The following is a 23,322-nucleotide window of genomic DNA, read 5'->3' as shown; positions in this document are numbered from 1 at the left end:
AACACTCCTACGATATATTCTATAATTTCATTCCGCAAGTATTTATGGAGTACTTATGACTCAGGCACTGTGTTTACTACTGGAGATAAAACAGTGAACGTGGTTGTTTCTTATCTCATAATTCAAACCGAGTTTTGGCATAATATTAAAGCCAACCCTCTGAGGACAATTTGGTGGGAAGAGGGCTTATTTCCCAAGCCAAACCTGCCTGATGGTAAAGCCAAGGTCACAATATCAGTTGCTCAGTCCCCCACGGCCTACCACCCCCCACCCTTGCCACTCTGCAGCCCCAGAGCATGATTTCAGGATTTCTACCCTTTCTTTTAAATTGCAATTTACTAACACTACCAGCACCACCATACATAACACACCAAATATTTACAGGGCTTCCCAAGTGTTGTCTCCCATGTGCTGACAAACAGTGCCACATGGAATCTGTCATTATCCAACCTCACTTGCTCTGGCTTCCTGCAGAGATCTGTTGCTAAGACAGTCACAGCACTGCTCCTCAACTACACACGGGCACCCCGGCAGCACAGGCTCATCCAGGTCAAAGGTGCTGCTCGTGATGCCTGACAAGTCTGTGCTGAGGCTGCCAGGGTAAGGGTGTGGACTAGGGTGGCCTGTCCATTATGCAGAAGGGAATGGCATCCAGAGGCCAACATTACATTGCCTTGAAGCTGCTCTGATGTGCTAGCACAACCAGGACTGCTGAAGCTGCTCAAACACCAGGGCTCTTCTGCTCTAAAGTTACACCATGTTTTCACTCAACTGCTGAGAACAGCTTTCCCCACTGAGGTTACATTTCATTACACAGGTTCCGAAGCTGAGTTGTCTGGTGCTCCTGATACCTTACTTCAGCTAGAGAAACAGCTTTCAGTTTTTAATAGCATCAGGACACACAGTAAGACTCTGAGAAGTAAGTCCATGGGCTAGGCCAGGGGGAAAACTGTGACAATGTGCAGTGTTCCAAACTGACCCTTCCCGACAGTAGGACATTCAGAATTTTCTAGGTTAGTGAACTAGTTTAGACTCAGGTCAGGAGCCATACTCCATAAGTATGTTGCCCTCACATCTTGCCCAGTTTGATTCAATGACAGAATCTAGAATGATAAAAGAATTGGTTGGATGGTGTTAAAAAGAAAACCACAGGCCCAAAGTGGCATCACTAGTGCTAAAGCCCATGATACCAAACCTAGATTTATTATCTAGGTTTAGTACCCATGTCTAATTGCAGTTTCTGCCTCCCCCAGAAATGTAATGTTAAGGGACCAGTATGAAATTTTCTGGTGAAGCACCAGTAAGGTAACCTGTCACGTGGTCCCTCTCCATCAACCCCCATTCCCACCCCCAGAAGAGGCAATCTGCATGATAAAACCCTTGCGGGGGGCGGGGGCCCTTCCCATAAAGGGAACCCATGTTTTCTTTTTTTAATACCTTCTTGCCCCACCCTCCTGCCTATTAAAAGCCTTCCATTTTGTACAACCACTCCCAGCATTCTTCTAGTTGCTAGATGGGATGCTGCCCAATTCATGAATAGTTGAATAAAGTCAATTAAATCTTCAAATTGACTGAATTTGTTTTTTTTTTAATGTAACATATTCAGACTCTCCTCACAACTTGACCTTTGCCTTGAGATAGGCACAGATGGTTTCATTGTGCCCTGTTGCAAAGATCTGGAATAGTGGTTTGGGCCGCTGTATATTCATGAGAAACCAGACCAGCACGTGGTTGAGGCTTAGCTAAGGTGCTTAGTCACTGGGACATCTGCACGCAGAGCCTGGATTTTTCCACAGGAAATATTCTGGATGTAAATAAACACATCAATGAGCTTGAAGTTCTATACGTTTGCAACGATTTAAGCCTCTAAACATAGAAGGGAGACAGCAAATGAAGATTAAATATAAAGCGCCTAGTGCCGCCCTTCGCAAACGGTACTTGGCTCTTAATTCAGGAACCCCAACTTCCAGGACTTCAAGGAAGTCTTCTATACTCAGTAGACTCAAAATAAATCGGCTCCACTACCCAATTCTATCTCCCCCTGCCTTCATGTCGCCTACCCAATCAGCTTGGCAAACTCGCGGACTCACTCCTACACACGCTGAACGCCAGCTCCTGGAGACTTCCAACCTGCGCCTGAGGGGCTAGGCCCACTGCCGGGGGCGGGGTAATACCTCCCGGGGAGGGCCAGCGGCGCGCGGCATTGTGGGAGTTGTAGTTCTCGCAACTCAGAGCCTCCGGATAGGAGTCACCGCGGGACTCGTTTTCCCGTGCTCCTCTGCGCGGGTCCGCTTGGGGCAGGTCCCCGGGTGGGTGAGAAAGTGGGTGGGAGCTTGCTTATAAAAAAGTGGAGTCGAGTGATCTGTGTTAATGGAGTCACTGTCGCCCAGGAACTCTGGGCAGGTTCCTGTCCCGTCAAGAGTGCTGGAGGCCGAACTTGGAATCCAAGTTTAAGGTTCCCTAGAGGACGAAGGATAAGGAGCTGAGCTCCCCGCTCCCCCTCCCAGTCTGCGGCGGGAGAGGCCACCCCCGACCCTGGTTAAAACTCCCGGGCAGTCATCGCTGCTCCCACCTCTGCTTCTTCCCCCGCGCTCCCACTCGGGGTCCCCTTCACAGCTGGGAGTCGCAGCGGTCGCAGCTTGGGCGGGTGGATGTGCTCGCCCACCGGTTCCCGGGAACTTGGGGGCGGCTGCTGAGCCCCGTCGATCGCGGAGGACTTGTATTCGCTTTCTGCACCCTCACCCCGGAGAGGAGCCGAGGGGTTTCCCCCATGATCTCCCGGATCTTCAGGGTGCGCATGTGGGCCCCTGTCGGCGTCCTGACCTCGCTGGCGTACTGCCTCCACGAGCGGCGGGGGGCTGACGACCAGAATTCCGTCGACCGAAGCCTGCTGGAGCTGAAAATGGTGCAAGTCGTGTTTCGACACGGGGCGCGGAGCCCTCTCAAGGCGCTTCCGCGGGAGGAACAGGTGAGAGTTCGGCGGGGCTGGTGGGGCGAGGACTGTGTGGCCAACCAGTGGCGGGCCGGGCTCTTCGCCCCAACACACACCACCTTTGGAATTTTACGCTCACGGAGCGGGGGTTCGGGCTGGGTCCAGACAAAGGGAAAACAGTTTGAGCAAAGGTGCTGGCCTGGTGCCCGCCCCTGACCCCCCAAGACCCCTCGGACTCTCGGATTGTAGGACAGACTGGAAACTTCCAGTTACGCCCCCCAATGGCTGTGACGAAGCACAGCTAGAAGTAGTAGTGTGCTTCCCATGGTGCGTATAAATCTCCTAGGATCTTGTTAAAATGCAGATTATGATTCCGCCGACGTGGGGTAGGGCCTGAGATTCTGCATTTCTAATAAATATTTGTGGGAACTTGAGTACAAGGGTGTAGTGCATTTATGTGTGACCATTTTGGCGGTTGTCAAAGAGTTGCAGGGACCTTTGTGCCAGGAACCACCCTAACTGGGATCGCAGTGGATAACAGGTTAATACCTTTGGGAACAGAATTTACTGCAGCTTTCTCTCAGGGTTTGCTGGATACCATTTGAGATCCTGAAGATTTTTTTGGTAATAAGTGCTGTATCTTGGAGCTCTCCCTTTTTATTTTGGGTTCCTAAACCTATTGTGGAAGGAATCTGAGGTAGGAAAAATAAGTTTTAATTGTTCAGTCTTGTGGCTTATGTCTTAAAATCTAGCTGGTTTTGGTCAGGATAATTATGATTAAAGTACAAGTAGTCAGTTTTGAAAATGATTACCCTTTCTGGATTTGATTCTTGGGGAGAGCCAGTAAAGATCTCTGGCCTTTCATAGCAGGCAGGCCTGTGATTAAAGAACTGTCTTCCTAGTGAAGATAAATAGGAAACCTGAAATCCCCAGGCATCCAGGTGTCAAACTTAACCTGTGGGGTGCTTTTGCATTGTTGGTTCTCCAGGTTGATGTTGGAGCAGGTTCAACAGGATGTCCAAATCTGATACTAGACATACTCATGGTGATAGCTGCTTTTAAGAAACCCTCAAGGTTGTACAACTCACATTGTACAACTGAAAACCCAGTTTTTAAAGCTGGCCACACATGAAATCAAACCTCTAAAGCACTTCCCACAGAAATGAATAAATTTTGTCAGGCATTTAATTCTATTATCAGATTTCTAGTTAGCCTTTCTATATGGCTATACCACATTCTATCTGGTGCCTGAATTCCATTCCTTTCCTTCTTTTTCTTTCTTTCCTTTTTTTGTATACTTTGACCTTTTTTTCAGTCTCTTACTTTGCCTTTTTATATTAGGTCACTAAATTTTCCTTATAGTTTTGTACATAGCCCATCTCTTGTGTACTCTCCTTTCTTCGCCATTTATTCTCGGTACAGAAAGGCTGTATGGAAAATAACATACAAGAATAGAAGACAAAGTTATCAGTGGTGGCAGTGAATAAAAGTCTGAATGTCTAGGCCTGGACCTCCTACAGACAGTATATGTGCTCCCTAAAGGACCCAGGAAAAGATTTAGATTCTCCTGAGCCAGTGGATGTGCGATGGGTATCTTCTGCCTTTATGCTGGAAGCGGCAGTTGTAGCTCAGGTAGACTGCCAGCTTCATTCAATTTCTGTCTTTGTAGCCACAAAATATAGAGAATCTGAGTCCTCGGTGTTATTTTGCAATTAGATAAGGCACATTACCTCTTTTGCCTGCTCACATTCTCTAGACTTTAGGCAGATGCACTGAACGTCTTTGGTTATCTTATATAAAGTCTTGTGCATAAAAGCGAGGGGTAGAACCAGCTCTTGTTCAACTTAGGCTATGAGCAAGTATCATCAACCTCCTGTAACTTGTTTCTGGATATTCTCTCTCAGGTTTTTTTTTTTTTCAAGCTCCAATTTAATAGAGGTTGTTATTGGGATTTTCTAATCTTTGTGGTTCTGCTATTAATTATAGTCAGAAAGGACTTTGACAACATTCTAAAACTAAAATTGCCTTTGGTAGATATTTCCAGACTTCTGACTAGTTTATAGATAAACTTATGTGACAAGTCAATCCATTCAGTTATCTCACAAATCCTCAGAAAATATCATTGTTTAAAACTAGTTGTTTTATTGAGTTGTTTTCTTATGGCTTGAGTGGCTGATGAGTTAACCTATCTTCCTAAAAGTTGTATCTGTGCTCTGGAAATAAAACTCTGGAACTTGATTGTCCATTTCTTCTGGTTGTTAGATTAGATCCAGGTACGCTTTCAAAAGATAAATTTGGCCCTACTTTTGGATTTCCCTCAGCGCCTCTCTATATGATGGCAAAATAGCCCCCAACCCAGGAAGATTCCTCAGTTTTTATAAAATAAAGTCCGACCCATTCCAGCTCCACTGTTCATGAAGACATTTGGGTCCATATTTATTTGATAGTGTAGATGAGCTAGGAAGGATAATGTCAGTATCGGTGTTGATTAATACTTATTCAAACTCAACTAAGAGCAGCCGTTTTCAGGAAGCATTACACAAAGGATGTCCCAGTCAATCCATCCATTCCTGTGCAGTGGTGGTTCTTAACCTTGGTGGGACTTTGGACTGGGGAGCTTTAGAAAATACTGATGCCTAGGTCTGTCTCCCAGAGATTCTGATTTCATTGACCCAGAGCATCCAGATATGGTAAAAGGTCCTCTGGTGAAGCCTTAGAGTCATCTGGACTGGGTAGCATTTAAAAAACGGAGGCCCCATCCCCAGGAGATCTGGATGTCATTAGCCCAGGAGGGGGCTCAGGCATCAGTAACTTGAAAACAACTTCCCAGTGACACTACTGTGCAGTGTGCAAGGTTTCAAATCATTAGTTTATTCTAAAATCTACACCTGCAAGTTCTTGTTTACTTTTACGTAGATTGTTTTTCTTTTACCTGAATGTAGCATATCGATCCCAGTGTAGTACCGTCTTCACGGAAATGTGCTTTGGTGAGATGCTATCATTCTGTGTCGAGGGAACAATGAGAAGCAATCCCACAAAACTCATTGCTGCGACTACTGAAAAGATGTTCATTATATCCTCTTTATGAGGACCCTTGGGAGGAATTTGTCTGTTAGCATGAGAAATGGTGTGCTTCTCCTGAACAGTTGCCTTGCTTTTATCTTTAAGCCTGTCTAGCTGATCAAGTTTCTCCTTGTACATAAAAGCCAGAAAGCTTAGTGCTGATTCTTTTGACCCACCTACAGTAAGTATATGGATCTTCATGGCATGTATTTTTTTGAGAAACTCTATTACTCTATCCATATTTTTGGGCCCTGTATACTCATTTGCTTTTGTCTTTCTTGTCTACCTTGAATTGCTTATCTTACTATATTTTAGGTATTGCTACCACTTACTTTAAGTTAATTCTTGAAAATGGAGTATAAATAAATAAAATTATAAAGTTAGTCTTTGCCACTAACTCCGAAGCTGAGAAGCAGGCACGAGAATGAGAGTGTGTATGTGGGATGGACGCCGTGTATGGAGCTCATGTACCATCCATCCTTGAAAATTTGAAAATGTGTACTCTAGGCTTGACATCAGCTAGACCTCAGGAGTCATCTCCTAGGAAAGCCAGAGATCCTCTCTTGGTGAATGCACCTAACAGGAGGAGGTTTCGTAGTGTGGCCGAACGGGCCCTGTGGACCTGGTACCAGGACCTGTGCTTCAACACTGGGCTTACAAGGATGAATAATTCAATCTCAGCTGTAAAAGAGAGAAGAGTTTACAATGGGATGAAGGAGAGAGACAAAACAGATTCCAATTATAGGACTATGCGGGGAGTGCTGGGAACTCAAAGGAGGTGTCTGAAACTTAAATCGTACAAACCTGAACTCAGTTTGTCAGCTGTTCTTCTGTCTTGGCCTTAGTTTTAGTCAAGGAGTTCCTCCATTACCCTTTACCACCTTAGGCACCCAGACTCAAAATCAAAGTCGTTTTCTCTTTATTCTTTCTTGTTTACCTACCAGTATAGCCTCCAAATAAAGCTTTTATCTACTCTTTTATCTACTTGCCAGGTTTGACTCAAAAGTCTTGAATCCACCCCTTCTATTCCTGCTGCCTTAGATGAGGCCTTAGGCTCTCACCAGCTCTATGGCAGACGTCTTGAAATTGGCTTTTCTGCGTTGAGTCTTTCCATTTCAATTGTGATCTATACTGATGGCTTTCAAACTATTCTATGGAGCCTGCTGGCGAAGGGGATGCTGAGTGGCTAGGGTTCGGAGTTCCCACTCCCACTTAAACTAGAGGAACTCCAGTTTTTGCCTTTAAATATACAAATCTAACTCAACCTGATACTTGCTAATTTAAAAGTTTGAAAACCACTCCCACGTTCAGGCAAACTAAGCCACTTCTTTCCTCTATATATTCTTCCCCATCTCTGCTTTGCTCAAGCTTCCTACCTATTCTTAGAATTCTGAATACCACGCTCTCTTCTTACCTACCTCTTACTCTCACGTCCTGGTCTCTGCTTGTCTAAATCCTATTCATTTCAAATACCATTCCTTCCATGAAACTTTTCCTGAATCCCCAGCCAGAAGAGAAGGTCTGTCTTGCCTTTGAACTACTATGGCCTTCCTCTGGTTTCTTGTAGCACATAGTTTCTATTTTAGTTCTGCTATCATTTACATACATAGTTTGCTGTCTCTACTAACTGGAAAATCCAAAAAAGGCAGGGTCATGTTATCTCAATCTTGGTATCTTCCACAGGATCTAGCAAATCATTGAAGCTATTTCCCCCCCCCCCTTGGCCGCGCAGCTTGTGGGATCTTAGTTCCCCAGGGATGGAACCTGTGCCCCCTGCAATGGAAGTGCAGAGTCCTAACCACTGGACTGCCAGGGAATTCCCTGTTGGAGCTGTTAATTATGCCTACTGTGTGCCAGGCCCTTTGTTGGACATCCAAAATGCAGAGGTCCATAGATGACACAGGCTCTGCTCTCAGGAGCTAAGTCTACTGAGCAGGACAGACTAGTAAAGGGACTTGTCTAATACAGTTTGGTAAAGGCTACCGAAAAGATCCACTGAGGCTGCTGTGAGAGCACAGGGCCAAGGTCACAGCTTCTGGGAACATTTAAGCTGTTTTGTGGAATGAACAGAAGTCTTTCCAGACGAAAGGGAAAAGAAAATTCCAGGTAGAAGGAACATGAGGTTGAAAGGCCAGGAGGTGTGGGGATGGTGTTCTAGGAAACAGAGTTGTGCGGCTAGAGAAGAAGTGTGTAGGGCAGGGAAGAATTGGTGAAGAGACAGAGGCAGGGGCCATCATGCAGCCACGAGCCCTTGAAGGGTTTTATGAAGGGAAGTTATAGTATTAGAACTTTGAAAGGAGGAGCAGTGATTAAAAGATTGTAGGAAGAAGGTCTCGGCTCTGAACACCCAGTCTTCTGATATCAGTTGCTGTAGCACCAGCAGGGGAAGAAGCTCAGGTGTTTGGAGACCGGGTGCAGGTGAGGCTGAGACAATGCCTTTTGGAAGAATGGACCTGGGACTCCCAGTAGCCGTCTCCTGGGGTATTTCTGGGAGGCACCAAGATAAATACAATGCTGTGTGACATCGTAGGTTTTCAAAAGTTAGTCTTAAAACAAAATGAAGCAGTAAGAAATTGAGTTATATATTGTAAGTGCTGTAGGAATTCAGATAAGAAGACAACCACTGAAAGCTGACGCAGTCACAGCTGGGGAGGTAAGGCTTGAGCTGTCTTTGAACCTTGGAGAGAAGCTGGATGGACAGAGACGGACAGGAGTCCCTCCGGGCAAGGGAAGCAAAGCTGAAAGCAGATGTAGAGGAAGCAGTGGGTATGGTCTGGCCTGGGTAGGGGAAGAGAGAGGCGTAGTGGCAGTATAGCTGGGGACAGAGGCTGGGCCAAAAGTCCTGAAAGGCAGACGCTTCTCTCTTGGAACATTGGGAAAAAGCTATTGATATGATGAGAGTGGCCTAGCGAGATGAATCGGGTGGTTATGTATATATGGTTTGGGGGGTGGGAGGGAGAGAGCCTATCACAGGACTTTGCCTGAGGCAATAAGGTTTTATACTCTAATAATAAGATAAAAGAAGGACCAGTGGGAGTAACATTTTTTCTAGCCAGTGATCCACGGGGTTTGGGGTGGGGATGGGGGAGCAGTGGGGTGAGTCAGAGGTTTGAGTCTTTTCACCTGGGAGGATTGGGGTAGCCTTGAGAATCATAGTCAGTTGGGAAGAGGGGCTGGTGTATGGGATTAGAAGAAAAGACTTTTGTTTTTAAAATTGAAGGCATCACATCGGACTCAGTGCGTGTAAGAATTTTATGGGTAGTTGGCAGTTGGAGCTGTGAGGCCTATGACTACTTGTTATGTTTCGAAAATCAGTACAGTTGGGGCAGGAGCCAGACTGCAAGGAAAAAAGGAAGATGGTGAAGAAGTGAAGGTTTCTTAGAGGGCAGCTACTTACTTGAGAAGTTGGATGAAAGGAAGGGAAATACGTAGTAGTTACAAGAGTCCTTAAGGAGGGGCCATAAAAGCCTGCAGGTTGATTTCTTAAAAATTCTTAAGTATACGGTCACTGAGATTATATCATATTCATTCACTTATTCCGTCATTAGTTCATTCATTCATTCGCCACGGCACTCTGGCTGCTTCTCCCCTTTACTTCAGTCTGGGCTTAGTGCCAGAGCAACACCTTAACAGTGAGTACTAGTGTAGCAAGAACAGGACTTGGGCTGAGGACACTTGGAATAATAAATCGCAGTCTTCTCTTCCCTTAATTGGAGCTGGAGTGAAAGTTTCTTTCCTTCCTTCCCATAGGAAGGTTGCTTGTCTAGTGTCAGTGTGATTCTAGCTATGTGCTGCTGGATATTAATGCTCTAAGTTTCAAGAAGCTTTTAAACAATGTGTTGTTTTTTGTGGTCACAACAGGTAGAGTGGAAACCCCAGCTACTAGAGGTCCCACCCCAAACTCGGTTTGATTACACAGTCACCAATCTAGCTGGTGGCCCGAAGCCACATTCTCCTTTCGACTCTCAGTACCACGAGACCACGCTGAAGGTGAGCGATGCTTCCCTGCTCTGGGAAGCCCCCTGCAGAGCTGTGATGGTTTGCTCTGGCCTGAGGTTAGCAGGCCACCAGATGTTTTCATTCTCCTCTCCTTCCTCCCCCACCTCAGGGGGGCATGTTTGCTGGACAGCTGACCAAGGTGGGCATGCAGCAGATGTTTGCCCTGGGAGAGAGGCTGAGGAAGAACTACGTGGAGGACATCCCCTTTCTTTCGCCAACCTTCAACCCACTGGAGGTCTTGTGAGTCACTTGAAAAAGGGATGTTGCACCCAGTGTAAGGTCCTGAGCATGATAAAATCTGCCCTGATGCCCCAGGTGGTTCCCACTCTCATCCAAGGTAGTCTGGGGGGCTGCGAGGGCGATCTGGCTGTGACATCTGTCATCCCATTGATCGCCAGGGTTTGATTCTGCTGATCTGGCTGGCTAGGCGGGTGTCCCCTTCCTCTCGCACCTCTCCATGTGTGTCCCTCCCGAAGCTGCACGCTCGGTCGAAGAGGACGACCTTCCCCGATAGAGGAGGACCATTCTCCGGTCAAGGGTATACGAGAAGCTGCTCTCCCCTGTTAGAACCTCCAAGGTAGTCTGGGAGGAGTTACCCTAGTACAGTAGGATTCAGTGAACAAGTGGTCACTGGAGGTCACATTCATTGGCCTTCAGGTCCCTTGGGCAGCCATCCCACAGAGAGATAAAGGATACTTCCCTGCCCTATAGCTCCCCTTATGTAGTCTTGAAAGCCTCCCAGCTGCTCTGTGGAATAAGGTGGAGTGTACATATGAATCTTCCTTTTATGAGTTAATCTACCTTTTTGGTTTTTTCCCCAGCATTCGTTCCACTAACATATATCGGAATCTGGAGTCTACCCGGTGTTTGCTGGCTGGGCTTTTCCAATGTCAGAAAGAAGGTTTGAGTTTGGGCTCTACGAGTCAGCCCCTGTCCCTGAGGAGCCTCTTCTTCTCACTTCCAAAGCCCCGCTCCCTCTTTCTTGGTATCTGTCCCCTTGGTCTCTCTCCTCCTGCTCAGGTAGCTTCCATGGTGTACCTACTCCTCTGGCAGGCCCCTCCCCGTCTGGCCTGCTGCTGCCCTTGTCAGCCTGACCTGCACACCTGCAGCAATGCGTCAGCTGCTCTGATGCGCCTCTGGCTCCTGACTTCTCCTCTCAAGCGTCTACACAAGCTGCATGAGGCAGCCCCAGCCAGGTCTCGTGAACAGTCCTGGGGCCTTTTTGTTTAGTAGAGACGCTGCTGAAAAGAAAGGAGGGCAGGAGGGACCCTTTGCTGGGGCCTGGGTCTGCTGCTACTGCCCTGGTCTTGGTGGTAATCCACAGCGTGCCCCAGATGGTATTAACAGTACTCCGTACCGCCTTTCCTAGTTAAGAAAGTCTGTCGAGTTTGGGTTTTGACCTGTTCAGCCAGTGAATGAGCACAGCTAGTGATTCTCAACCTTTTCACCACCAAGAACTACATTTAGTATTTTCCTTTATGGATCTCATGTGTTGAGGCCCTTTGACTATCAAATGAAGCCATATCTTGTCATTTGTAATTGATTGAAATTTACATTGAACTGCTGGTCTGAGTTTCAGATCATCATGACCTCACCAATATTAAAATACTAAAACGATGCCATAAGGCAGAGGTTCTTGTTATTTTCTTTAGCTTCTGTAGCAGTATCTCAAATAGAGATAAAACTTCCATCAGGCTTTTAAAAAATTTGTAAAAATACAGAACCTCCAGGCCAAAGGAGGCTGGCCTTGCCCCCAGCTGGCTTGGGTACTGCTGCTAGTTCTGGCTGAAGTTGGCGGAACACAAACAGCGAGCCTAAGTAACATAAAGCAAATAGGATGGGCTGCTCCTTACCTCTTGGGAGCCCCTGAGTTTAGGAATAATCCATAGTGCCTGGCCTTCTGAAAGCTGTTCACTTGCTCAGCTTCTAAAAGGCAAATGTCCTCTCCTCAGAACCACCTAAAGTGTAACTGAGGTAGGAAAGGGGTTTCTTGGTGCAGGGAAGGAAGTGGTATCATCACCAGCCTCTGGTGTGGCTGCCTGGGTAGCCGCTCCCTGCACTGGACCCAGACATCCTCACAGTCCAGTTTGACTCCTGTCACAGCTACTTCCATGCCTTGGCCAGTATCAAGGGATTTGAATAGACCTAAGAACCCCACAAGGTGCTACCATTGGTGGAAGTGGTGCAACTTTGGGATATTGTTTCAAGAGTAAAATCCTAGAGAAGGCCCAGAGGGTTTTGAGTAAACTACAGAGAATCAGGCTGGTGGGGGGAAGCTGGAAGGTGTTGGTCTGCACCGTTTGGTCTTTCATTCATTCAATGCGTATCTGAGTGCCAACTCAAATGTGCCTTATTTATTATAAACTGTAGGTCCATTATCCAGACACTAATGTCAGGTACCAGGTAGGAATTATCATGTGTTAATTAGAGGTTTAAATCATAGTTACTATTATTCTCACATTTAAAGGACTTACTATACATAAATATTGTTCTAAGAGCTTTGCGGATATTAACTTGTTTAATTCTTGTGATAACCCTGTGAGGCAGGTAACATTATCCCCATTTTACAGATAAGAGAACTAAGGCACAGAGAGGCTAAATGACTCTCTGAGGAACACAAAGCTGGTAAATGGAGGAGCTGGGATTTAAACGCTGGCAGTCTGGCTTCACAATCCATACCCTTCCCTCTTGTGCTCTCCTGCTTCTCAGAAAACATGTGTATCTGGAGAGGGCCTCTGATCATTTGGTCTATTCTTTTTTACAACGTTTCCTGCGGAACCCCAGGATTCTTCAGAGGGGTCAGAAACTACAGAAAAGGAGGGGGTTGGGGCATGCAGGTAGACTATACTTTGGACCCCTACCTTGAAGCCATCAGCACCTTTTCTTTTATTACCTTATCTAATAGTGGGAGAAAGAAGCTTCCACTGCTTTAGAAACAATTGAAAATTGCTGATACTAGTCTCATCCCTTCGATTTACACATGAGCCCCAGAGAAGGGAAGTGACTTCCCAGGGCCATCCTACTGGTTAGTTATAGATTCAGGCCTAAACTCATGACTTTCAGTCTGATTTCCTTTTTCTGTCCAGACCAACATAGTGTGTCTGAATACTGGTATTCTACTCAAGTCACCATAGGCTACTGTTAAATACTGAGGTTTGGGCTATCAATAATTTGTTCGGAAATAATAGCTCTTTGGGGTTTAGATTCACCTAATCACTCCATGGATTGACCTCAGTGAATTCCAAAAAGCTTCTCTGCCATCAGAGAAGGTGAGGCTTGAGCTGGATAGAACAGGGCGCTACCACAGGCCATTGCCATCTCTGGCACAGAGCAAAGCATGGGAAGGTGCTAGAGCACTTTTCTTGGGCGTTGTTGGACGGGACAAGGGTACTCGTGAGCTCTGCACAGGAGCAGGCTGCTGCGAGGCCTGTAAGAAACACTGTAGTCTAGTCTTTGGTTCCTGGTAGTTCATCTGGAAGCCTGGGTTTTCTTTTGGGCGAGGCCATGGGGTCTGAGAGAATTTGTGACCCTGTGGCCACCCTTCTCAGATTGTCATGTCAGTCACCATACTGGCCTATAGGATCGGACTTTGGGAAGCAAGAATGTCACCTAGTTCTGATAAAGTGAGGGAGGACGCATTCTTTATTAGAATCCCCAGGTACTGGTGGTACCTCGAGGCGACGTTTTTTGGACTGGGTCATGGACGTGCCAGTCTGATCGGCACCTGTACCTGCTCTCGGCTATAGGTGGCCCAGCAGGAGAGGTTGTGCTGGACAAAGCAAGGCTGCTACTGCTTTCTCCATTGCTCAGACCGCAGCAGAGCTCCTGTTGGCAAGGCCAGGGCATGTTGAAGGCATTCACTGTCCTTAAGGGGATGATCTGCCTCTGGGAGCAGCTCCGTCTGCATAGACAGAGAGAAGAAGAAGGGGGTGGAGCTGCTGGGAAGAACAAGCTGAAGCCTCTTCCCACCTGTGCTTCCCACATTCCTTCCAGGACCCATCATCATCCACACTGATGAAGCAAGCTCTGAAGTCTTGTACCCCAACTACCAAAACTGCCAGAGGCTCCGGGAAAGAACCAGGTAACTGCCCCTGATTCTTGCTCACCAGGGGTGAACAGGCAGCGTTTTACCACCTTAGCTGGCAGGCGCTCCCTGAACTGAGGGCCTGCCCAGGCTGGCCGTGCTGGTGGATAAGGAATGAAAGAGATTGCATTAAGCTCAGGTCTGCCATCAACTGTCCAGGAAGTGAGGCAGCTCTTACTCACAGTGACAGGCTAATAGTGAAGGTACAGGATGCCTGGGGAGAGCCACACGCTGGGCTGGAAAGATGGTGTATACAGCCGTGCGTGGGGCTTTGCCGTTTGCCAAGCATTATCCTCTCTTCAATCGTTCAATGCTCTCAGATGGGGCAGATGAAGAACCTTACAGAAAAGATGATTAAATAAAGATGAGTAAGTCAGTCATCAAACTGCAAATCCAGATGGACGAGCAGAAGAAGACACAGCTTCCGCTTTTCTCACCAGCGCTCTGCCGTGTAGGATAGACTGGTTTGGGCTGATGGCACTTGGCCGTTTTCAGGTATTTCTGGTCTGCACTGAAACTATGTAGTATGTGTTCCCCCAGAAGAAGGAGAATGCTGTTTTCAAGCAGACCTGGCCATGTTTGCATTGTTTTTGATAATGCTAGAGTGGGATTTGGAAAATCCAGGTTATTATTCTAGTCCTGGTACATACTAACTTCCTTTTACAAGTCATTTGACCTCATAGAGTCTTAGTTTATTCATCTATACCATGGCAATAATACTAGCTAACCCCAGTGAGTCGTCGTTGAAGGTTAAATGAGATCCCAAATGAAGAATGAGATATACTTTGTCAACTGTTAATCACTATACAGTATGATGAAATACAAGGAGTAACTTTTTATTTTTTGGCAGAGGCCGGAGGCAGGCTGCTTCTTTGCAGCCAGGGATCTCAGAGGATTTGAAGAAGGTGAAGGAAGGGATGGGCATTGCCAGTAGCGATGGAGTGGACTTCCTCATCCTCCTGGACAACATGGCTGCTGAGCAGGTGGGCTGGCTGTCCTCCTCGGGCCGTGGGGGTGGGGGACCCTGGGGGAGGCTTGGTGGGCTGCCTCCTGAGTTAGAACTGGGTGGAGAGCTCCTGGCTTGGAGGCACCTGTGATAGGACTTGCAGACAGAATGGACGTGGGAACTGAGGGATAGGGAACAATCAAGGAGGACCCCTTACTGGATTGGGAGCCCAGACATTTAACTCTCAACCAGAGTTTCTTAAAGCACATTCACCAGAATGCTCATGATGTGAGTGTGTATTACGTGGGCAGGCAGGGGTGGGGTGGGTGATGGTAGGGAGAGATTATTGTCTAAAAATTTTGGAATCCCTCTTTAATGTATCACTTTTTGGAGAGTCTGTACACACGTCAGCATATTAAAGAATCTGAGAAACCTGTAGTAAAGAAAGTTGGTTCATCCTTAAGTCTGTTTTTCTCAAACTTGTTTAGCCATAGAATCTTTTTTATCTAATAAATACTGAAGACCGCACAATAGGAAATGCTGTCCTAGATTCAAAAGTCGGAAACCCGGGCTTTCCTGGTGGTGCAGTGGTTGAGAGTCCGCCTGCCGATGCAGGGGACACAGGTTCGTGCCCCGGTCCGGGAAGATCCCACATGCCGCGGAGCGGCTGGGCCCGTGAGCCATGGCCTCTGAGCCTGTGCGTCCGGAGCCTGTGCTCTGCAACGGGAGAGGCCGCAGCAGTGAGAGGCCCGTGTACCGCAAAAAAAAAAAAGATCGGACACCCAAAGGCAGTATAGCCTGGATCTTCCTTCCTTCTCTTGTGCAGTTGATGGTGTGCCCTGAAGGCAGAAATGCACCTTGTGCTTATGTGTAAAATAGGTTTAAGTTTAATAAGCAAGAGTTTGCATATATAACATATTTATATGGCATACTTTTTAGAAATCATCTTGGGGAAAATGAAGGCCAAGTAGAAATTTATGAATTCCTTGCCTTGTATTCTATTCAATTTTTTGTTTTTTTTTTAGCTTAAGAAAATACAAATTTTTTTTACTTTGGGATAGATGAGGAGTATCAGAAAAAGGAAAAACAATTTTTTTTTCCTGGGCCTTTAGATCTCGAGGAATAGCTTCCGACAGGCCTTGGGGACATAGATTTTTGAGCTGTTAAGGCTCTCCCCGGGAGAAGACAGGCCCCTAGGGCTCCATGGAAGCTGATTGGCTGCCAGGCTCAGTGGAAGAGAAGCATTTCTTTCAAAAACTGTACCTTGGACCTTTCAGGTGCACAGCCTCCCGAGCTGCCCCACGCTGAAGAGGTTTGCATGGATGATTGAGCAGAGAGCAGTGGACACAGCCTTGTACATCCTGCAAAGGGAAGACAGGTAAGGAGCCTCTTCAGCTGCTGGCATAAAGTCACGCTTGGTCATACCTCCCAGTGTGTGGGGAAGGGGGCTCATCAGGCCTGCTCACACTTGTTAGCTGGCGTCTCTGTGTGCAGAGGCCGAGATCACCCCATTCTCCTGGCCTTCTGAATGGACTCGGCCCTAGGTCCTTACATTTCCAGAGCTGGGACTAGTGACCTAGTGCTTCCATTCACTGTTACACAGACCCGGGAGCCACCACTCGACTGGATTTCTCTTAATCACTGACTTTTTCCTTTGCTTTAAGTTTCAAAAGATTGGGGTGGCGGGGATGCTGAAGGAAGAATCATTATTGCTACTTTATTCATCACATTACAATTTACAAAGCACCTTCCTGTTCTCGCTGTGAGGTGGGTGTCATTATCCCTGACAAGTCCAAGTCCTCGCTTTAGAGATGGAGAAACTGGACCTGAGAGATGTGGGCTACCTTGCCCAGGCTCCACTAGCAAGTGGCAGAGGCGGGACTTGAACCCAGATCTTCTGACCGCCAGTCCTGTGTTTTCTCTATTTTACTGGTACTTAGGGCTCTGTTTTTAGAAGACGTATTTCCTGACTGCCAGAATGGGGAATGCCTCTCTTACCAAATCTCAAAAAACACCTTTCTGTGATTGGTTCAAAGCATTCAGCTTGTCCTCAGAATAGGTGACTTGGTAGAGAGGGGAGATGGGAAGTAGAGGAACAGTCCTGGGGAAGATGAGTGGGAGGAAAAAGCAGCTAACATTTCAAGAATTTGCTTGGTCTTGCATAAGCATAGGAGCCTCTGCCTGCTTTTCTCCCACGCAGAGTCAGTGTGTCCACTTTGCACTTGCCTCGGGCATCTGGAAGGCTCCAGTCGCGCCACTCAGCTTGCTGCCACTCCCAGTGACTTGTCTCCTTCCCTCATCTTTTCCTGAAGTGGCCCCACTGGACCTAAATTGTCACTCACTGCCTTCCCCTCCACCAACACATACACACATATTTAGTAAATATAGCTTTGCGGCCCGTGTATTGTCCGTTGCATCCGCTCATCTCAGCCCGTGTAGCGTGAAAGCAGCCATAGATCATATGCAAACAAATGGGCACAACTGTGTTCCAATAAAACTCTCTTTACAAAAACAGGCAGGTGGGTTGGATTTGGCCCATGGCCATAGTTTGCTTTCTCCTGGTGTAAAGCGTTTCACACAAGACCTGATCCATTCTCCTTTCCGTTAGCCCTGGTTTCATAAAACTGATGTTTCTTCAAGGACAAATGGTTACAACTTCACAGTGCCATCCAACTTGGCTTGGCCTGCACACATTCTTCTGGAAAGCGTATCTGCATACTCCTCAGCTATTGCTTCGACTTTCCTTGATTTATAAAGGTGGCCATTTACCCAGTCACCATGAGTAAAGATTGGTCTAAGCCAATCATGGCAACCCCGTTTCCTTGTGTCAGTGATTGGGTTCTGGGAATTCTGGGAGAGGTTTTTTTTCCTCTTTGATAAAAAGTGTGAGGCACCCAAACCAAGGCTTTTTGCTACTTACTAGCCCCCATCTTTCAGCTTTATTTGCTACTGTGAGAAGACATGCTTTTGAGTAGAGGTACCACCTTGTGATCATGAGGTTGACAGTCCTGAGAATGAAAGTGGTGGACCCACAGCGCCAAGCCTGGGAGCACTAGTGTTGAACTTCTTGTTAAATAAACAAGAAGTGTAGTTTAGGCAGTTCCTTTGGATGACTTTTCTAAGGGCCTTCTGGAATTCCTGGAATTCATTACACCGTGTCCTTCCCAGTTTTGTTCTTTTAACCGTGAAGCCCTGGTTCTCCATGACTTATCCTGTCTCAGCTGTGTTCTTACCAGGTCTATATCCTGCTGCTGTTATTGTTGGCAGTCTTTGCGCACAGAGAGCCCTCAGACTTGTGGCAGCGCTGTTTTTCTCCTTACCGCCTGTCACTGTCCCTCATGCATCCCTTGTCTTTTCTCAGCTCTCTCTCATTGGGCTCATGAGGTGCAAGGGGGCAGAACTAGCCTGCATCCCTTGTGTGCCAGGTGCCCGCTAGGTACTTAAATATTGTTTACTCGCCATAGGGAAAGCCTTCAGATGGCAGTGGGCCAATTCCTCCACATTCTGGAAAGCAACCTGCTGAAAGTCGTGGACCCTGCCACCCCACCCGGCAAGACCAGGTACCTGGCCCAGCAGCTCAGCTAGGTGTGGCTGGGGGCAGTGGGGGTGGAGGTGGGGACGGGGTGGCGTCTGGCTGCAGGGAGAGAACCCAGGTTCTGGGAGGGCAAGAACGAGGCTGTCAGTGACTGAAAGTAGATGTTTAAGAGGCCACGTGTCCCAGAGACATTCACAACATTTCTACCTTTCTTCCTGCCACACCTGTCCTACCATGTTCGGAAATTTTATTTCAGTAAAAAAGAACCCTAAATTTATTTTTCCCTTTTTTTTTTTTAACTAATTGAACATATGTCCAATGGAGTAGCTAATTAGGACATCACACTGATTTGATATTATAATAGCCCCAAACACTGATAATTGCTTAATAGATTGTTTGAACACCTTCATTGCGTATACAGGAAGGTAGGATTTCTACTGGGCATTTAAAAATGTTGGAAGCGGCTTGTGAACATCCACTGCCACTTTTGGAGTGCCTGGAACCCCAGGTTAGGGACCATGGATTTGGAATGTTGTGTGTCCTGGGCACTTGCTAAGCAAAGTGTGGTCTGCAGATAAACAGCTTCACTGTCACCTGGGGTTGTTAAGAGTTTCTGGCCCCAGCCTGACCCACTGAATCAGAATCTGCATTTTAACAAGACACCCAGGTGGTTTGTAAGCGCCCTAATATTGGAGAAGGACTGTTGTAGACTGCCTTCTTGAGGGAAAGAATTGTACGTAGTTAGAAATGGGCGATGAGTGTGGGAAAGGTAGGGGACAGTGAGTTGAAATAGGAACATTCAGGAACTTTGGGCCTAGATTTATAATAGCAAATCATGTGAATGACCTTCCCTGTCCTTCACAGACCTGCAATGACAATATATTTCTTACTGACCTTTGCCACCTTGCCCCGCCTCAGCCTTGTGTCTGTAGAGTACTGTAGGGTCCAATGCTAGCCTTCTAGGTTGAGGGTCAACAAATAAAATCCTCAGTGTTTCCCAAGAGACAGATACAGGGTTCAGGTAGATATAGATTAAAAGGCAACTTTATTACTGATTAAAGCCCATTTAGAGAATGTATTGAGGGCCAAACAGGCATATTAATGAAATGGACTTAATTCCTCCAAACTGCAAGCTTCCCCAACAAGGAGAGCTTGCTCTGCTAAACTCATCACACAGCTGAGAGTAGGAAGAACATTTGCTGTAGGCAGGCGGGTCCCGAAGAGAAGAGAGAGGTAGAGCTGTGCCACACATGCCCAGTTTCTTCTTCAAAACTCACCGGGGGAGGAGTAGGTGGTTGGTTGGGCCCGAGGAGGCCAGGAGAGCTACTCCAGTGGGGATCCCTCCTCATGAAAACAAGGGGCATGCGGATGAGGGTCCTCCCCACGATCTACTTCAAAGGAGCTTTTTAGTAGGCTCAGCTGATTCGTAGATGTCACCGGTGTCCTCACTCGCGAAGGCAGCAGCGTCCTGGCCTCCAGAGTCCTAAGGTAAAGAATTAATTGTGAAGAACTGTTTTCTTCTTGCAGAAAGCTGTACCTCTATGCAGCTCATGACGTGACCCTCATGCCTCTCTTAATGGCCCTGGGGATTTTTGACCACAAATGGCCCCCGTTTGCTGTGGACCTGACCATGGAACTCTACCAGCACCGGGAGTCTAAGGAGTGGTTTGTGCAGCTCTATTACCGCGGGGAGGTAAGAGCTCTGGGGTGGGGTTGGGAGGTGGCTGGGCGACCCCACCCGCCCGGTTTAGCACCAAGTCTCCCTCCTCGGGCCCAGGGAGTCTCCACTGGCACCTGAGCTCTCTGAATCCTCTCAAGGCTGTGGCCCAGGGTTAAGGCAGAACTGGGCATATAGTGGCAGGCTGGGACTTGGGCCTTATCCCTTATCTTCTAAGAATAGGGCCACCCTTCTCTTCTCCTGAGTGTCTCTGCCAGGATGTAACACCCTGACCGTGAGGCCTGCTTTGAACATTAATGATGGTGTCTCTGGGAGGCGATGTTTACGGTCAGTACGCTTGGTGCCTCGGCTGCTTCAGCAGGTTGCTGTCCAGGGCAGGGGCGAGAGCACTCCCCACGGCTTAGACCTTTAGCCTTCCCAGCTCGGGAGTAAACATGAGTGTGTTTTCCCAGTCAGTTCAACCAACCGTTCTCGAGGGACTTTCACAAGCAGGGCATAGTGCTCTTCATCTGGAAGTTGACCAGTTAATGGGACCTTCCTGGCTGTTATATGTGTGTATACACACACCATTGGGTCAAAGCCTTTCAGAACCCTGGGCACAGCTGAAAACAGCCAGGCAGGGTCCTCAGTGCCCCTGCTGAGTTCTGTCTCTTCCGCAGGAGCAGGTGCCGAAAGGTTGCCCTGACCGGCTGTGTCCGCTGGACAAGTTCTTGAACACCATGTCAATTTATACCTTGAGCCCAGAAAAATACCACACCCTCTGCTCTGAAGCCCAAGTGATGGGACTTGGAAATAGAGAGTGAGTGATTTGTACAAGTAGGATGTGTTGATTTTTTGAATAAAATGCCTTTATACAATGCCTCCAGCTGTTGTGTTTGGGAAAGGCAGGAACAAGGGTTAAGGTACTTTAACATGAGGGAAGGGTATTTCCCTCCTGTAGGTGTATTAGGGTCTCTTCTTGAAAGGAAAAGGCATGTAATGTTGAGACCAGAATGATATATCCTATTTTGTGGCTTGATTTCCATGGCCAGAAGCAGCTGCCTGTGACATAGGCTGGGGACATCATGACCCTGTAGAATTGAGTGTGGGTTTGGACTTCAGTTCTTTTTTCTTATCTTCATTTCACAAACATATATTGAGCACCTACTAAGCAGTGATCATTATAAAGTGAAAGGTTACTGCCCTCAAGTTGTTTCAGTCCAGTAGGAGAGGCAGATAAGTAAATCAGTGATGACAATACAGTATATTTCATTCTGTGATAAGGTACATCAGGGTCTACTTGGGTACAGAGAAGACAGCCCCAGCCCCAGTTGGCAGGGGCTGGGGGGAGCAGTTAAACGCTTCTTGGGAAGTTCTGTCCTGATCTGAATAGAGAAAATGAGGGAGTAGGAGTTAACCAGGTAAGCAAGAAGGAAGTGGTGTTATGTAAAAGGCAGGCTTGAAGGTCAGGGCACGTTGCTGGGCAATGAGGTGCAGCCCTGCTGTGGGGACCTGGCAGGAAGGGCACTGGCTTCTGGTGGCTGGAGCTCCAGGAGCGTGGATGAGGGCTCGCTTGGCGGGTCGGGACCACTCTCAGCATAAGTCCTCCACCTTGACCTGGGTCCCCAAGGTTACCTGGTGATCCCCCTCTTTCCTTATCAATTTTCTCGTTCTTCCCCAGTATCTATTTCAAACTTCCTCTGATCTCAAGCCACCAACCCCTTTACTTCTCAGAGAAAATAGCAAGCACAAAAGCCCCTCTGCTTCCTATCTTTATGTTGTTGACTCCCAAATCTACTGCTCTAGTTCAAGTTTTTTCTCCCGAGCTTCAGACACTTATGTCCACTTGGATGTCCCACAGGCAAAAAATTTTCCCTCTCTCCTCCTAGATCTGCTCTTCCTACAGCCTTCCCTATTTGAATGGAAGACGCCTCCACCATCCACTCAAGTTACTAAACCAGAAATCTATCCTTGTCTCCTTCCTCTCACACTTTTCTATGTCTAATCAGTTAAGTTCTATCAGTCCTACCTGTTTATTTCTTGAATATACTCCTATCTTTTTTCCTCGATCTTCAATATCCCCTCACCCCACTAATTGCTCTATTTCTTATTTCACTAAGAAAGTAAAAGCAATCAGAAGAGAACTTCCATATCCATCACGCCACCCCCAACCTGCTAACCCAGCTGCATTGGTGCCTATAAGGCCCTCCTTCCTGTTACTAAGAATGAACCATCCCTACTCCTATCCAAGGCCAACCCTCCAGCTTTGCAGTAATTCCTACAATTATTTCTTTCCCTATTGTTAATTTTCTCTTCCTACCAGTTATTCCCATTAGCTTACACATATGCTCTAAAATCTGTCTTAAAAAGTTTTCCCACATCTTTGAACTACTATGCTCTTTTCTTCTTCCCTTTGTAGCAAAACTGCTCAAAAGAGTTGTTCATACTTGCCGTCTCTGATGCTTCCCTTCCCCTTCTCTCTTGAACCAACTGTGATTTGGCATTCACCCCTCCCACTCCACGGAAACAGCTTTGGCAACATCATCAGTGACCTCTGGGTGCTAAATCCGTGGCCAGTTTTCAGTCTTCGTACTCAGCTTCTCATCGGCACTCTTGGAATATTTTCTTCATTTGGCTTCCTTGACAAATACTCTCTCGGTTTTCCTCATTTCTCAAATTCTCAGTTTTTGCTGAATCCACCTTCTAAAAATCTCTAAGCGTTGGAGTATCTCGAGGCTTAGTCCTTGGACCTTTTCTCCTACACTTACCCCCCTAGGTGATCTCAAGCAGTTCCACAATTTAAAATATTATTTACATAATGTCTCCTAAATTCATACCTTCAACCTGGACCTCTCCCCTGAATTCTGGTTCCATTTCCAGCTGTCTACTCAACATCTCTGCGTGGATATTTAAGCTATTTAATATGTACTGAACTTCCCATTGTCCATGCTAAACTCTCAGTTCTCATGCCTCTTCGACTTCTCCCACACACTTCCCCATTGAGGTAAGTGGCATCACCATTAACCCAGCCGGTTGGGCCAAGAACTTTGGAGTTACCCTTAACTCCTCTCTTTTTCTCCTGTACTACATCTAATCCGTCAGTAAA

General features: G+C 47.0%; 1 protein-coding gene across 1 annotated transcript; it reads left to right on the top strand.

Annotated features, from left to right (window-relative positions):
* Positions 1–2,353: 2,353 nt before the first annotated feature.
* On the top strand, positions 2,354–21,091 carry ACP6 (acid phosphatase 6, lysophosphatidic). Its single transcript, XM_060028482.1, has 10 exons — positions 2,354–2,968; positions 9,857–9,985; positions 10,104–10,234; positions 10,816–10,895; positions 13,988–14,075; positions 14,929–15,061; positions 16,302–16,402; positions 18,489–18,584; positions 20,087–20,252; positions 20,897–21,091. Exons 1-10 carry the CDS (start codon positions 2,771–2,773, stop codon positions 21,038–21,040), a joined length of 1,266 nt encoding a protein of 421 aa, XP_059884465.1. The 5' UTR covers positions 2,354–2,770; the 3' UTR covers positions 21,041–21,091.
* Positions 21,092–23,322: the final 2,231 nt, after the last annotated feature.

This window comes from Delphinus delphis, chromosome 1 (genome assembly GCF_949987515.2).
Source record: "Delphinus delphis chromosome 1, mDelDel1.2, whole genome shotgun sequence".
NCBI lineage: Eukaryota > Metazoa > Chordata > Mammalia > Artiodactyla > Delphinidae > Delphinus > Delphinus delphis.
The sequence above is the reverse complement of the archived record's forward strand: the minus strand, read 5'-3'. Positions and strand labels throughout refer to the sequence as shown.

What these genes read in the sequence shown, in the direction of transcription:
- ACP6 (XM_060028482.1), top strand. Translation starts at nt 2,771, where the DNA reads ATGATCTCCCGGATCTTCAGGGTGCGCATGTGGGCCCCTGTCGGCGTC. An exon ending in AGGCTCCGGGAAAGAACCAG is followed by an intron (nt 14,076 to 14,928) that starts GTAACTGCCCCT and finishes ATTTTTTGGCAG; the next exon opens with AGGCCGGAGGCAGGCTGCTT. An exon ending in AGCTCTATTACCGCGGGGAG is followed by an intron (nt 20,253 to 20,896) that starts GTAAGAGCTCTG and finishes TCTCTTCCGCAG; the next exon opens with GAGCAGGTGCCGAAAGGTTG.